Genomic DNA, 12,864 nt, shown 5'->3' on the forward strand with positions numbered 1-12,864 from the left:
ATTTGAGATATTTTGTACAGAATAACCATATTGAATAATCCAAAGCGGGACATACATTTTTGCCAATCAACTACCAGTCATGACACTGCTCAACTCTACAAGGCTGGTAGAGGTGTGGGTTGTGAGTCTTCAGGGTCAACATCAATTCTCTGTGGCGACAGTGTGGCCAATCAAGTGAATGTTACAGGTGACCAAACACACAACAGCACCTGTATAATTCCATTTTTGGGGGGCTGTTGCTATTTGCAGCCCACAGAAAAGCCATGTAGGTGCTGTCCACATTATGCCTACATGGGTGTTTCCCATGAAAAGTGCTTACATTCCCACAAAATTGGATTTAGGCATTGGAAAATTACGCCTGCATTTCAAATTTTGAATGTAGGTGTGATTTTCCAACACCTACATGATTTTTTGAAAATGTAGGCGTAATTTTTGAATTTAAAAGCGCCTACGTACCCAAATAAAAATGTAGGCACTATTTCCCAGCGCCTACATTCATTTTTCTGGTCAAATAAGCGCCCATTTTCCGTTTGGCATATGTAGGTGATACAAATCAGGGGCCTAAGTTTTTTGGACTCAAGACTGATCAAACCGGTATTTAAGAAGCACATATAACACCTTCTCACCTACCAAAAGAGCATTCTTCATGTCCAAATGAGGATATCGGTGGACATAAATAGTGTTTTGAGATGAAATGAGGATATCAGTGGATGTAAAAATTGTTTTGAGTTGAGATGAGGATATATAACAGTGGACATATGTAGTGTTTTGAGTCAAAATGAGAATAATGGTGGACATATAAAGTGTTTTGAGTCAAAATGAGGATATTGGTGGACATAAGAAGTGATTTGGGTTGCATTGAGGGTTTTTAATTTGAGTTATGATGAGGAGATTTTGAGAAAGTGTGTATTATCCTTGCATTCTACCCACAATTTAAATTCACTCCAAGTTCTCAAGAAGTTCTCAAGCTTCTCTGTGCAATATTTGTTGAAATCATAGCCCCACACCTTAGAAATGTAGCCATCTCTCCTCAACACAAGAAAAATTACATCAAAGCTCCCTCCATCCAGAAAGATTTTGGGCACAAAGAAGATCCCCAAACCTAGGATTTGGCCACTGGCCTTGACCGCAAGAAGATGAATCTCTTCATCATTTATTTTCTCCCTGACCTCAAGAATGGGCATTAATGCCGCACAGCCAAAAGTACCAAGCTGTTGTAGAACTCCTACACAGTGAAGTGTAGGCTGCTCAGCCGGAGAGGGTAAGAAACACCACTTATGAGAGCCAATGTAACTACAGGTGCTGTTAAACTGCGGTCAGCCTTTTAATTGCAGTTTGAAATAGCCACAGAACAATCTAAAAACTTTCTATCTTCACAATTTTTCCCCATAAAACTCTGTTTATCCCGTAGATGGATGTGCAAGGTCTGGTGGAAGCTGGCAGGGTACAGTACACACCTACACATCCTCTATAGCCAGATTCATTCCAATATTGATTGTTAAAACTGGGCAGAGTTGAGTCTGCATCAGGTCTTTACAATTGCAGAGGGGGAGATGGACTTGTCAACGGTGGGGTTATTTTCCAGAAAATAGGTACTTGGACCCGGTGTTACAACTCATAGTATTTTACACCTCCATGTAGGCGTGATTTTCAACACGCAGGCATCTTTTTGAAGGTTTCCCTTTCTGTTACTGAAAAATGACTTCAAGAGTATTGCCTGAGTAGCCATGGAGGTATATGTAGTAAATGTTTGGGACACTTTTGTCAAAGTTGAAAAGTTACATGATGTATCACATTTGATTTACTTATTTAGATGAGCAAACAACTGAGCATACCTGTATGTACATGATAGCAGCCTATTCACTCAGCCTGATGCACATATGTAATGTGGGTGTTATGGCTTGGGTGTGCAGTGACAAATCCTTTTATGAAAAACTACAAGCTTAATCATTTTCCCATTCTCACTTGAGGATAATGTATAGTGTTTACAGTGTTACACGCTCACCACACCCTGTGGACCTGAGTCACCCTGCATGCCTCAGGTAACTCTAACAGTACAAGAAATGGTTCATGGTGGCACCATCCAGGTGAAATCTTGGCCAATTGTTGTATGCTTTGCACAGAAAATGTATGGCTTTAAATTAGTAAGTTGGTGGATTTGACCTGACACCTGTGCAATCTGGTAGGAGATTTCAAAGAGACTTCAACAATCCCTTGATTTTTTCTAAAGGATGTGCTGTGAGGGGCTTGTCTGAATTTCTCCAGTCCAGTCCTACACAATCATTACCTCACTTAAAGAGTGGTCAAGAATGGATTGATTGTAATCTAACAAAACTGATTGATCAGACAGAGCTATGCCCTTTTGGATACATAATCTGGCATAAAGTTAAACATGAGCATCTTTGAAGGTTTGGAGCATTGAGAATAAATTCAAAGACTTTACAAAAAAACATCTCCCACAAGAGATCAGAGTCAGTTCTATCTTTGTTTCTCATTCTTTGGCATTGTTTTGCAAACAATGATCAAATCCAAGTCTATGCAGACAGGCCCTTTACATTTAGGATCTTCATCATAGTGTTCCTTGACTTCAAAAATCCCAAAATCTTTGTATGGTTTTCCAAACAGATCTTTCAATAGCTGCCTTCAAACCTAACACAGTTGACATAAAAACCCAGTACACCCAGTTGTGTGTTTGGTGGTAATTTTGTGTATCTATTGACAGCTCTTGACAGCTTCCAGCCAAAAAGTCAATGGGGTGTACTGCATTTTGGTTAGGTTTGAAATGAGTACCTTTCCCTTGAACCACAAACTAACCTAATCTCACTAAACTAAACATCATAATCTGATAGTGTAGTCCTCTTAAACTTGTTAGAAAGCTGAGTAAGGTTTTGGTCACAAGTTAGGCCAAAAAGTACTGACATCCATTCAAAACTCATCATCTGATCTCGCAAATTAACTTATATGGACACATTAATCAACCTTTGAAATATCTTGTACATACTAACAAAATCACTATAATAATGCTACAACCCTGACTGCGAACATGCATGTATATCTAAAATGATACAAAAAAGTTGATACCCCTCAATGGTTTATAAATACAATCTGATGGCTTGTTTATCTTTTCCTTAAATCTCATCTTGGATAACTTTCAAGTACCTTTGAGGTAAATGACATGTTAACATTTCTCTAGAAAAAATCATTTGATCAAACACTTTCTCGACATTACCAATCACCTATCCAAGAGGAAAACCCCAAGAAAAACCAATCAATTTTTCACTTCTTGGTACTCTTCAGAAAGAACAGCAGAATGAGGGTCCAACAAACCTTAAAAAGTCTTCCATTTTCATTTGACCAATCTTCATCACCTAATGAACTGTTATCTAGTTTCTTCATATCTGATGATGATAAAGGTAACTTTGGAAATTTCAGATCTGATCCTTTTGAAATATACCAAAAGATTTCCCCGGGTGGGAATTGTTCTGCATGAATTAGATTTGCTTCTAACGTTTTCCTAGTAGCAATCAACTTTTTTGCCGAAAGGATAGTACATTTTTCATAAATAAAAGTCAAGAAGATAAAGTCAGTCATCAAAGATCAAAGTTGTTCCAAAAAAACCAATATAATGAGGGAAAAGGTAACATACAATTTGTTCAAGTTCTTTCATCTCTTCATGAACTACTCCATTCACTTGTTTCAAAATCTGATCCTTCATCCCATGATATTTTCTAACATTCTCCCAAATTCCAGCTTTAGGAACCGACGAGGAAGCCCTCGAATCTGAAGTAGTTTCTTGTTGCTGTTGTTGTTCTTGACGTGTTAAAGCTTCAGAATGACAAATCCAAGCAGAAACAGTTTTAAGATCTAAGATATGTCCAAGTGATAATCTAGAAACTGCATCTGTTGAATGCACAAATGACTTGATCATGTTTCGACTCAATGTAGAGAGTTGAGCAGAAACCGAACATCTAAATTTCATGCCCCATCAGAGAAAAGTCAATTTGAGATAAAGTTTATCAATGAAGAAAAGAATGGCTGAAACTCAAACGGTGGAGCGATACCATAAACCTTAACTGGTACACCAATAGGCAAACCACCTTTGCTTGTCGTGGTTCCCAGCCTAGGACTAGAAAAAAACATCCTGGTAAGTGATATGTAGCCGAGTGAATGGATTGAACTCATTTTACTCAACTCGGCCCACATAAGCGCCAGTATACATGCTACACCGGCACCCAATGAATGCCCAACTAAATCGAGTTTATAACCAGGTAGGTCTCTCAAAACTTTAAATAAACTTTTAGTCAATGCACCTGTCTTTGAGTTTCCAATCATTTGAGCCACTTCTGCGAACCCAGAATGGATCTTGAATGTCTTTTCTTCTTTCACATCTACACATCACAAGTTCAAAAAATCGTTAGATTTAAGGCGAGAAGCTCAAAGATGAAAGTTGAAGGACAGTAGATACTAACCAGAGGTGCCAGGATAAGGGTCATCCCAATAAGATGTAGGATTAAAGTTCTGATATTCACAGGTAAGATCGGTGGCAAGATCATCAATCGAAAATGTCCCGCGAAGGCACAAGATCACTTTCTTTTGTGCATGATCAGTAAGAATAAAATAGCGAGGAGCTTGACGAGTTGAAGGAAGATGAGCTGGTTCTGGTTGAGCAGGTTTTGATTCGGTCGGTTCTGATTCGCCTTCATACCAATCAATAGTACTCGTTTCAGAGATCAAATCAAACTCCAGTGACTCGCTTGACTCAGTCGTTTCTTCGTGTAACTCTCCAAAATCTTGTAAGAGATCTCGATCACTTATGTTTTTGTAGGGGTTTATGAAGTATGGAGGGAAGCGGTTCATTGATCAGCAAAATCATTATGATGCATATATGTGGAATCTACGTACTGTTTACCCGTGAGGAGATCCCATGTTCGGTATACCGCTTGATCACCACCATTTCGCTCCCCCTGCTCTTCTTCACTTCGAGATTGCTCACCGGCTTGAGCGACGGGAACAGAAAAAGCTCCAGGCATAGTGCTTTCGCCTTTTTCATCGTTCAATACTCCTACATGCCTTGTAAGCTCTTCGGAACCTTTTTCTTTCTCGTCTAGAAGTTGTTCTTCTTGCTTGGAATTTTCAGGCTCCTTAGGATTTTTAGGTGCCGATTTCCGTGCGGGGCCGCCTCCACTTCCGAACATCAAGTAACCTATACCTCCATAGCTACTGGAACATAGTCCGGCGTAACTCTTGAAGTTCATCAGTGTCAATTGATCCGATGTGATGGGGTTTGAGGGTCGATCTTCGATCTTGGACTTGGGTGCGTTCGTAGATTGGACGAGATGACCAGTGATGATCTCAGCATCAGTTTGTGAGGACCCATCAATTTGACTCTTCTCGGTCTTCAGCTGTTGATCTACTACAAATTGCAGACCATTTTCTGATGAAGTCCAATCGGATTGATGGTTTGCTTGCGAAAAGTTTTGTAGATCTGAAAGACTGATTTCTTTCAATTCTCCTATGATTCGTTTTGAATAGATCGCACTAGTCAAATTTTGAAGTAAAGCCCAACAAGAAAGTGATTTAAGGATATCCAGAATTCCGAATTGAGAAATCCCACCCGGTGGATCATGATCAGGTTCTTCGCGCCATTGTTTCCGTATCATTTTCACAAATAGTTTAAGAGCTTTAAAAGTAGTATATTGATCACTGAGATGGGCTTTATAAAACCCATCCAGGCGAGAGACAGTAGAAGAAGCAAGATCGAGACTGGTTTTCGAGATCTGTTGACCTAGACCGATCGATTGAATTGCGCACCATTCTGCTAATGAAATACCTGCATTGATAGTAGTAGAGACGATAGATTGACTTGACTCGTTTTCTTGTAAACTGAATGTAGGAGGTACACCTGATAATGTATCAAAGACTGTTCCAATGATTTTACGAGAGATTGAGAACCCGAATTGAGTTGAAGATTTCGCGATTTGAAAACCATAATCGGTTGCTGAGCCTCCGATCGCTAGAGCTTGTTGGGCATGTGGCATATAACTCATCACATTTGTGGTACGATCGTTTGAATCGATTGGAAGATCAGTTGGTGGGTCGGAACTGATGATGTCATCGCTAGGATTTGGTAAAGTTGACACTTTGCCATCAGAAGGCGAAGTCGTAACCGCTGAGACTGAGTCGAGGTGTTCAGCATGAGGTTTGGAACCCATCGATAGCCGCGATGAAAAGAGTCTTGAGGATATGGAGATACCAGAAATTCTTCAAAGTAACACACTGGGCAGAAATCTTTATTTATGATTACTCAAGACCGACCCAAGAGTTATTGTTTGTTAACCGATCGCGAGGAAATATCGACCGATTTAGATGAAAAAGCTGTTGACCTATCCTATTTGCGAATCGCACTAACCTTGATTCTGGTCTTTACGTAATCAACAAAAAGTGTTTTAATGAAAATGTAAAAAAACAGTAGGGCGAGACATATCACAAAAGGTCAACTCTTCATCAGCATTTCGAAACGAAACTTGTCCTGAGTTTCAAAAAATTCATACACAGCTTTGTTTCTGAGTTTAACTTTGTAAAGTACAGAATTGTCATCCTCAGCTCTGAGGATCCACAACCGGTTTGACAGGGTTTTGCAGGGTTTTGCTCGATGCTTTGACTCCAAATTTGTAGCTGAATCAAGTAAAACCTAGATCTAGGAATTAAGATTGAGGAATTAAAGTCATTGACAAACATGCACCCCATGAGTCTCCGCTATCTCCTGCCTTTTCCATCCACATCAATCTAGACAAAAAGTCGGCTTCTTTTCGGGTCCACTTTGGAATTAATTCGATCTCATTTTCTTCATCTCTTAGTCTTCTCAATGATGACTTACGAAAACCACAATATCATCATAAAACCATCTAGTCTTCATATTGGCCCAGGTGCCTCAAGAAGTGAGTGAAGTGTTTCAGATCGCTTTCAAATTTTACCCCCAGGAATCATCAACTTCCAAAAAAACGCAATGAATAAATTTTGATCAAAATCTTCTATTCTTGATCGAAAGAAAAAGATAACCATGCAGTGGGTAAGAGCTTGAAAAATTTACCTGAAATTCGGAACATGTGGTTATAGAAAGTGATACTAATGATTCTTTGTTTTTTCATCAAAGTTTTGGATTTCAATGCCGTGACCAAAGGAGGTAGGGTTTAGATCATCACGTCTTGAGGATAAATTTTGCGGTTTTTCGAACCTAATTTGATTGCATAATTCTTTTTTGATAGAGCTTGACGAGGATTATCAAAAATTCTTAAATCATCCTAGTAAGGATGTTTTTTGATTTTAAACAAAAGCTACGATACCCTGACGAGTTTTTCTTGCTCTCTATTATTGATTATTTTTTTTCGTTCGTTCACAGGACTTGAGTCTAGAGGGATAAATGATCAAGAAGCGCCTAAAGCGAAACTTCAGGCGACAAACAGAAAGAATTGTAGCGATCCGAACTTGAGGCGTAATTATGTACAAGCTCAACAAAGAGGTTCATATCACATTATTTGACCTACGATCATAATTTCGAACTGATATATTTGGCCCGTAAAACACTGATTCTTCAATCTTTGAATTTTGGAAAATCAGTCTTCGATTTTAACTCTTCAATCATGCAAGGGGGGAGCATAGCACCAGAAGGACATATAACACAAGAGGAGAATATAAACCAAGACCAAAGTTTGGGAGGTAAGTTAGGATGGCTAGGTAAAATGACGCCTATCATGAACAAAAGCTTGATGAGGGCAGTGGTTTTTTGTGGCAATGAAGATGATTTTTTGGAAACAAGTGATAGAGGTCTGACTATAATCTATCCTGTGATCTTTGCGATTGAGTATAAATTCATTTACTGACGCAGTTCAATGATTTGTTGCTTCTTCATCGACCTTCAGAATCGAATGTTCTACCCAGAGGAGGTAAGTACTCATCCTTGAGTTTTGAGCATGACATCATGGTTTGAATCTCAATTCAATTTTTCTCAAAACCATCAATAGATCTCGATGAGGATTACAACAATTTTATAAATGATGCAGGTAAGAAAGTTCATTCTCAATTAAAAACAAACGAAAGTCAGATACCCTGATGGCTTATTGGCTAATGAATGATGCTGATTTGTTTATTCGGATACAGACCTTGAATTCGGAGGATTAAGTGATCCAAAAGCGCGTGATGCAAAACTTGAACAGCCGAGGAAGTTCTCATTGAGTGGACCTGGCTTGAGATACACTTCTGTAAACCCCCATATATAATGATCATGAACCGAAGAATCAGATTTTTTGGAGGCAAAAAGATGATGGAATTTGGTCTGTGACTCGATCAAGACGTGATGTGAAGATGACGTGGAGCTTGATCATTTTGTGCTGGTCCGCTACACCAGGTGAAAGGGATGAACATCTCGAAATACAATCCTCAAAAGTCAAAGATGGACTTCAATTAATTTGTAAAGCTCACCCGGTGATATGGAGTTTTGAATATGTTTGGTGAAAGATGACTGCAGCACACATTGTCCCAGCTACTACAATTATTAAACGGTGAAAGTAATCAAAGTCACTCGTCAATGATTGAGGTCTCCTAAAGCATTTCGGATTTGAATCCTTTGCGAAATGTTATTCAGTAGTGTCTGGTGTCCCATAGTAACAGGAGTGGTTTGAATTTCAGAGTCAATGCATGCTGAAAATTTGATCGTAGTTTGAAGGTAAACAGAAGGCCAAAGAGGACAAAGGAAACACTGATAGCAATGTGCACTGTATGACTATGTGTTGTCTGTGGTTCAAACGTATGGACCCTCCCGGAGTCCCGATGCACCATACCGTGACTGACCAACAAATAGCGCCTCGCCGCAAAAAGGGGAATGTATGTATCGGATGATAGCCTCATTCTATATCGTATAAACCCAAAGGGAGTGTAGACAGTGCTCACCAATTCTTCCCTCCCGCTCACATCCTGTGTCACAGTGCACACTACCCAATCAAGAGACCTCATCATCACCTACGCTCTTCTTTCTCGCTTTTCTCATTAAAAAAATGTTGAACAAGTCTGTTCTTAAGATCAGTGTGCTAGTCTTTACCTTTTTTCTCAACGCACTCATCGTGTCATCGGACTTATGGAATTGCATTGGCGCATATTCAGCACACGGGGGTATGCTGTCCTTCTGCATTCCTGACAACGTTGGATATGATTCACCTCACAATTTTGCTGAACTTGTCTATTTTCTCTTCCTAAGTTTGCGGCCAAACATTAGATCCCGGGAATTCTCAGATCCGGTGCGACCCCAGATCGTGTTACAACAGGGGTAGACATTCCTTCACCAAAGAAATTCGTCTGATGATTGTGATTCTTGATCGAAAGCTGATTGGAGAATATCAATTTTATGAACGCAGCTGAAAATACAAGAAATGTTCGCATGTATGGCTGTACATGGGAAGACCAAGACGTTCCTGGCCTAAGCTACCAAGATTGCGTAGAGTACGATTGGGCTTCTGATGGAGCGCAGGATGGTAAAGGTTCTTTCAGTGCGTAGTTTTTGGTTTATCTTGTTTGCCGTATGTACTTACTTACCTCAGCCTTCTGTCCACTTTGACCCTGCGAATTGAATCTCTCAGCTTGCACCAATCCCTCGGGACAAACCTATGACTGTGAGGTGGACCCTAGTAAAGTGGGATACATATGTAAGTTTGATCACAAACGTTCTAGACAGCCTACATCATTGACCAGAAAATGTCTTTTACTTTCAGCATGTGATACTTGCTACCGCAACTAGTTGCTGTGACGTGTTCAATCATTTTCCTTGACCATGCCATGTTCAGTGCACCGTATGAAGACATTACCTGCAAATGAAATGCATACATACGGCAATTTCATATTTCATTAGACCTTAGGCGGGCTTGCCCGCCCTTGAAACCTCATTTGTGTATAAATAGTTGGAAACGCACATGCTGTGCATAGCATTTTAAGTTGTATTGGTGTATATATATGGTTCTCAAACCTGTGCAAGAACTGTGCAAGACCGACGTGCAAGATCCGTGCAAGATTTCTTGCACCAATCTTGCGCATTAAATTTTTTGACGACCCCAGCTATTTTGTTCCAACTGGTACGAAAACCGTGCGAGACCGACGTGCAAGTTCCGTGCAAGTTCCGTGCAAGTTCTATTCATGTCTTGCACAGAAGTTGCTCGAAACTTGCACAAATTTTTGCATAGGTTTGAGAACCATAATAATACCAAAATCATTTTAATGACAAAATGAATTCAAGCCCACTTACACCTTTGACCAAAGAAAACTCTGCATAGAGATAAGGGTGAGAAATAGTGCGCATCTGATGATGAATGTGATAAGTTGTTCCATGATCCAGTCATAAACTCTGGTATCAATCAAAGAGTCTCAAATCAATACTGTGAAAGTCTGTATATCTGATCAGCTGTTTTGGCGTAAGAGAATGATGGCCACAGTAATTATTTCATCGGATTACTAGATGTTGGTAACTGGTTATTAACCGATGGGAATGTGATAAGTTGGTCTGTAACTACACATGTCAGATTACTGACGGGTCGGTCTTTGTTGTTCCTTTTTGTGATGATTACAGTTATGATGTCATTGATTGTGTTCTTCCATCAAACCAACTTATTCAATTATTCCCATCGCGTTCACTTCCGTTTCTCTCGTGCTGTTATCCTATCATCGTATTAGTTCTTTAGTTAGTTTTTATCAGCATAAACCACCTCAGATCTATTCGTCCAAAGTTAGAAGTCTCTTAAAACCTCTAAAAACCATCCGTTTCTCTAAAAAACCGTCGATTCCGTTCTATTATCCATGAGTGACGCAGGCAGTTATGATTTTAATGCTGCCTCGCTGGTTACCGAAAAGCTTTCCGCCCTTTCTGCTGAATATGAAACGGCAGGCGGTTCCAACAACAAATCCATGTCTGAAGTCAGAGCGTTATTCGCAGAAATTGTTCCATTCTCTTCAAAGAATTGGTACAAACAATGGTCGAGATTTGCATCAGACCTTATCGAGAAAGATAAGATCGCAAACCGTCCAATATTCAAAAATGAAGGACCTGCTCCCACCGTTCCCATCATCTCAAACGAGGATCAGGTCTATGTATTTGACCTCAACGACAATCCAACGTTTCCACCAGATGCAGCCAGAAGTCGTCGCTCGTCTCAAGCGCGAAGCAAAATCAACGACGATGTGCAAATTCTTACTCAAGCACAAATTGATAATGCACAAAAAGCTTGTGATTTATTGGACGGTCAACGGATCAGGTCAAAATCTCCTTCGCCGTTTGTTACGAAGACAAAAGGAAAAGATAAAGTATCCGACGATGATTCTTCAGACGATGATACGGACAAAAAGACCAAAAAGTGGCAGAAGTCTTGGGAATGGTCCAAAAGGGTCGAAGAGGGCTCAGCTGCCTCGGACAATTACTCAGAAAGTGCAGTTCCGTTTTCTAAAGCCGTCAGAGGCTACGCTCCGCACTTATCAAAAGCCGTGGAAGGGTTTATCGACAGAGTTAAACCCCCTAACTTTCCGTCTAATCTGTGCAAAGAACTCCTCCAAGGTAAATACATTGATTTACGTAGAATTAAGGGCGAATACTTGGCCGAAAAGAAAGGAATTGCTTCGAATCTTATGGTTACCGGGAAAGACAAAGACTTGGAAATTCAAAACAAGAAGGTGGCCTCGAATCTTATGGATGCTCAGGAATGGTCCTTTTATTTCGACATCTTACAACAAGCTTATCAAGAAGCTTTTCCATTGAGCCATAAGTTTTTTCTTCAGTACTCAAAATTCATCAAAGAAGAATTCATGTTGGATGGAGTCAGAGCAGACTGGATGTGCGTGGCTAATTTTGATGCAGCCCTCAGGAGCCAATTTGCTACTAGACGAGACATTTCTTTTGGGGATTGGAATCACCCGAGTCTTAGTACGATTAGAACGCGTCACATGCACAGAGCATTTGAAGAAAAGCCTTCAGTGGCTTTGTCAAGTTCTCATCCGGGTCCTCAAATGTCTCATCAACGCCCTCGCCAGAACCCTCAATATCAAGCTAGCGCTTCTTGAATTCACCATTCACCGAATTATTACGACTCTAGTTATAAGCACAAAGGAGTTTTCGAAGTCGAGGATTTGGGCGATACGACAAAGTTGGCAGAACAATTTTGTTTTGCGCACAACTTACCTGGTTGAGGATGCTTGCTGGGCAAGCCGAAATGCCCTCGCATCCACCGTTGTGTTGGTTTGATATGTTTCATTATCTATTGTTTTCGTTTTTCTTCCTTTATGGATTTCGTTTTGGTTCTGACCCCTTTATGGCATCTTCAGAACGTTAAAGGCCGCAGAAAAGATCACAGAGGATGTGATCATGTCTGAGGAAATGGGAGATCAAGATCCATGTGGGAGTAATGCTGATGAGGGGTCGGTATTCCGTCATTTTTTCCTGTCTCATCGATTGTTTCATATGCTTCTGCTGACTGTTAAGTTTCCATAGCATGCCAGTGGTTTTATCAGTAGCAAACCCAGTCGAAGAAGTTGTTCCAGAATCAAAGTTTCTTCGTGGTTATGTTTGGAACAAAATGAACCGGTCCGGGTCTTCTCCAGCAATCGAGTCCAGCTTCTACGCAGCACCATTTCCCGATGCCCCACCTTTATCGGAAGATTTCGACGCAGATTTTGTTTTGCAACAATTCCCTCATCTCTTTAAAATTGTCACTCCGTTTAATGTGGAAAAATTCGAAACTTTATTAGCTAACCACCCAAATCGTGTGTTTGTGAGTTCCGCGTTAAAGGGCCTGAGGTTGGGTTTTTGGCCATGCTCTTCAAAGCCAGATTCATCAA

At 40.2% G+C, this 12,864-nt stretch overlaps 3 protein-coding genes across 3 annotated transcripts; 2 read left to right on the plus strand and 1 right to left on the minus strand.

Annotated features, from left to right (window-relative positions):
• Positions 1-2,967: 2,967 nt before the first annotated feature.
• MELLADRAFT_77812 (lipase class 3) lies at positions 2,968-6,273 on the minus strand (the record flags this gene model as incomplete). The annotated part of the gene is made up of 6 exons (XM_007410289.1): positions 2,968-3,236; positions 3,328-3,528; positions 3,647-3,968; positions 4,049-4,388; positions 4,470-4,810; positions 4,903-6,273. The coding sequence occupies 6 exons, from the start codon at positions 6,210-6,212 to the stop codon at positions 3,129-3,131; spliced, it is 2,622 nt and encodes an 873-aa protein (XP_007410351.1).
• A 555-nt stretch (positions 6,274-6,828) lies between these two features.
• MELLADRAFT_71906 (uncharacterized protein) lies at positions 6,829-8,521 on the plus strand (the record flags this gene model as incomplete). The annotated part of the gene is made up of 8 exons (XM_007410144.1): positions 6,829-6,938; positions 7,154-7,183; positions 7,266-7,304; positions 7,400-7,519; positions 7,618-7,824; positions 7,920-7,943; positions 8,022-8,060; positions 8,158-8,521. 8 exons carry the CDS (start codon positions 6,866-6,868, stop codon positions 8,274-8,276), a joined length of 651 nt encoding a protein of 216 aa, XP_007410206.1.
• Positions 8,522-9,050: 529 nt separating this feature from the next.
• MELLADRAFT_124162 (uncharacterized protein) lies at positions 9,051-9,787 on the plus strand (the record flags this gene model as incomplete). Its single annotated transcript, XM_007410145.1, has 5 exons — positions 9,051-9,165; positions 9,251-9,319; positions 9,408-9,539; positions 9,630-9,695; positions 9,762-9,787. 5 exons carry the CDS (start codon positions 9,051-9,053, stop codon positions 9,785-9,787), a joined length of 408 nt encoding a protein of 135 aa, XP_007410207.1.
• Positions 9,788-12,864: the final 3,077 nt, after the last annotated feature.

Source organism: Melampsora larici-populina, assembly GCF_000204055.1.
Source record: "Melampsora larici-populina 98AG31 unplaced genomic scaffold MELLAscaffold_19, whole genome shotgun sequence".
Taxonomy (NCBI): Eukaryota; Fungi; Basidiomycota; class Pucciniomycetes; order Pucciniales; family Melampsoraceae; genus Melampsora; species Melampsora laricis-populina.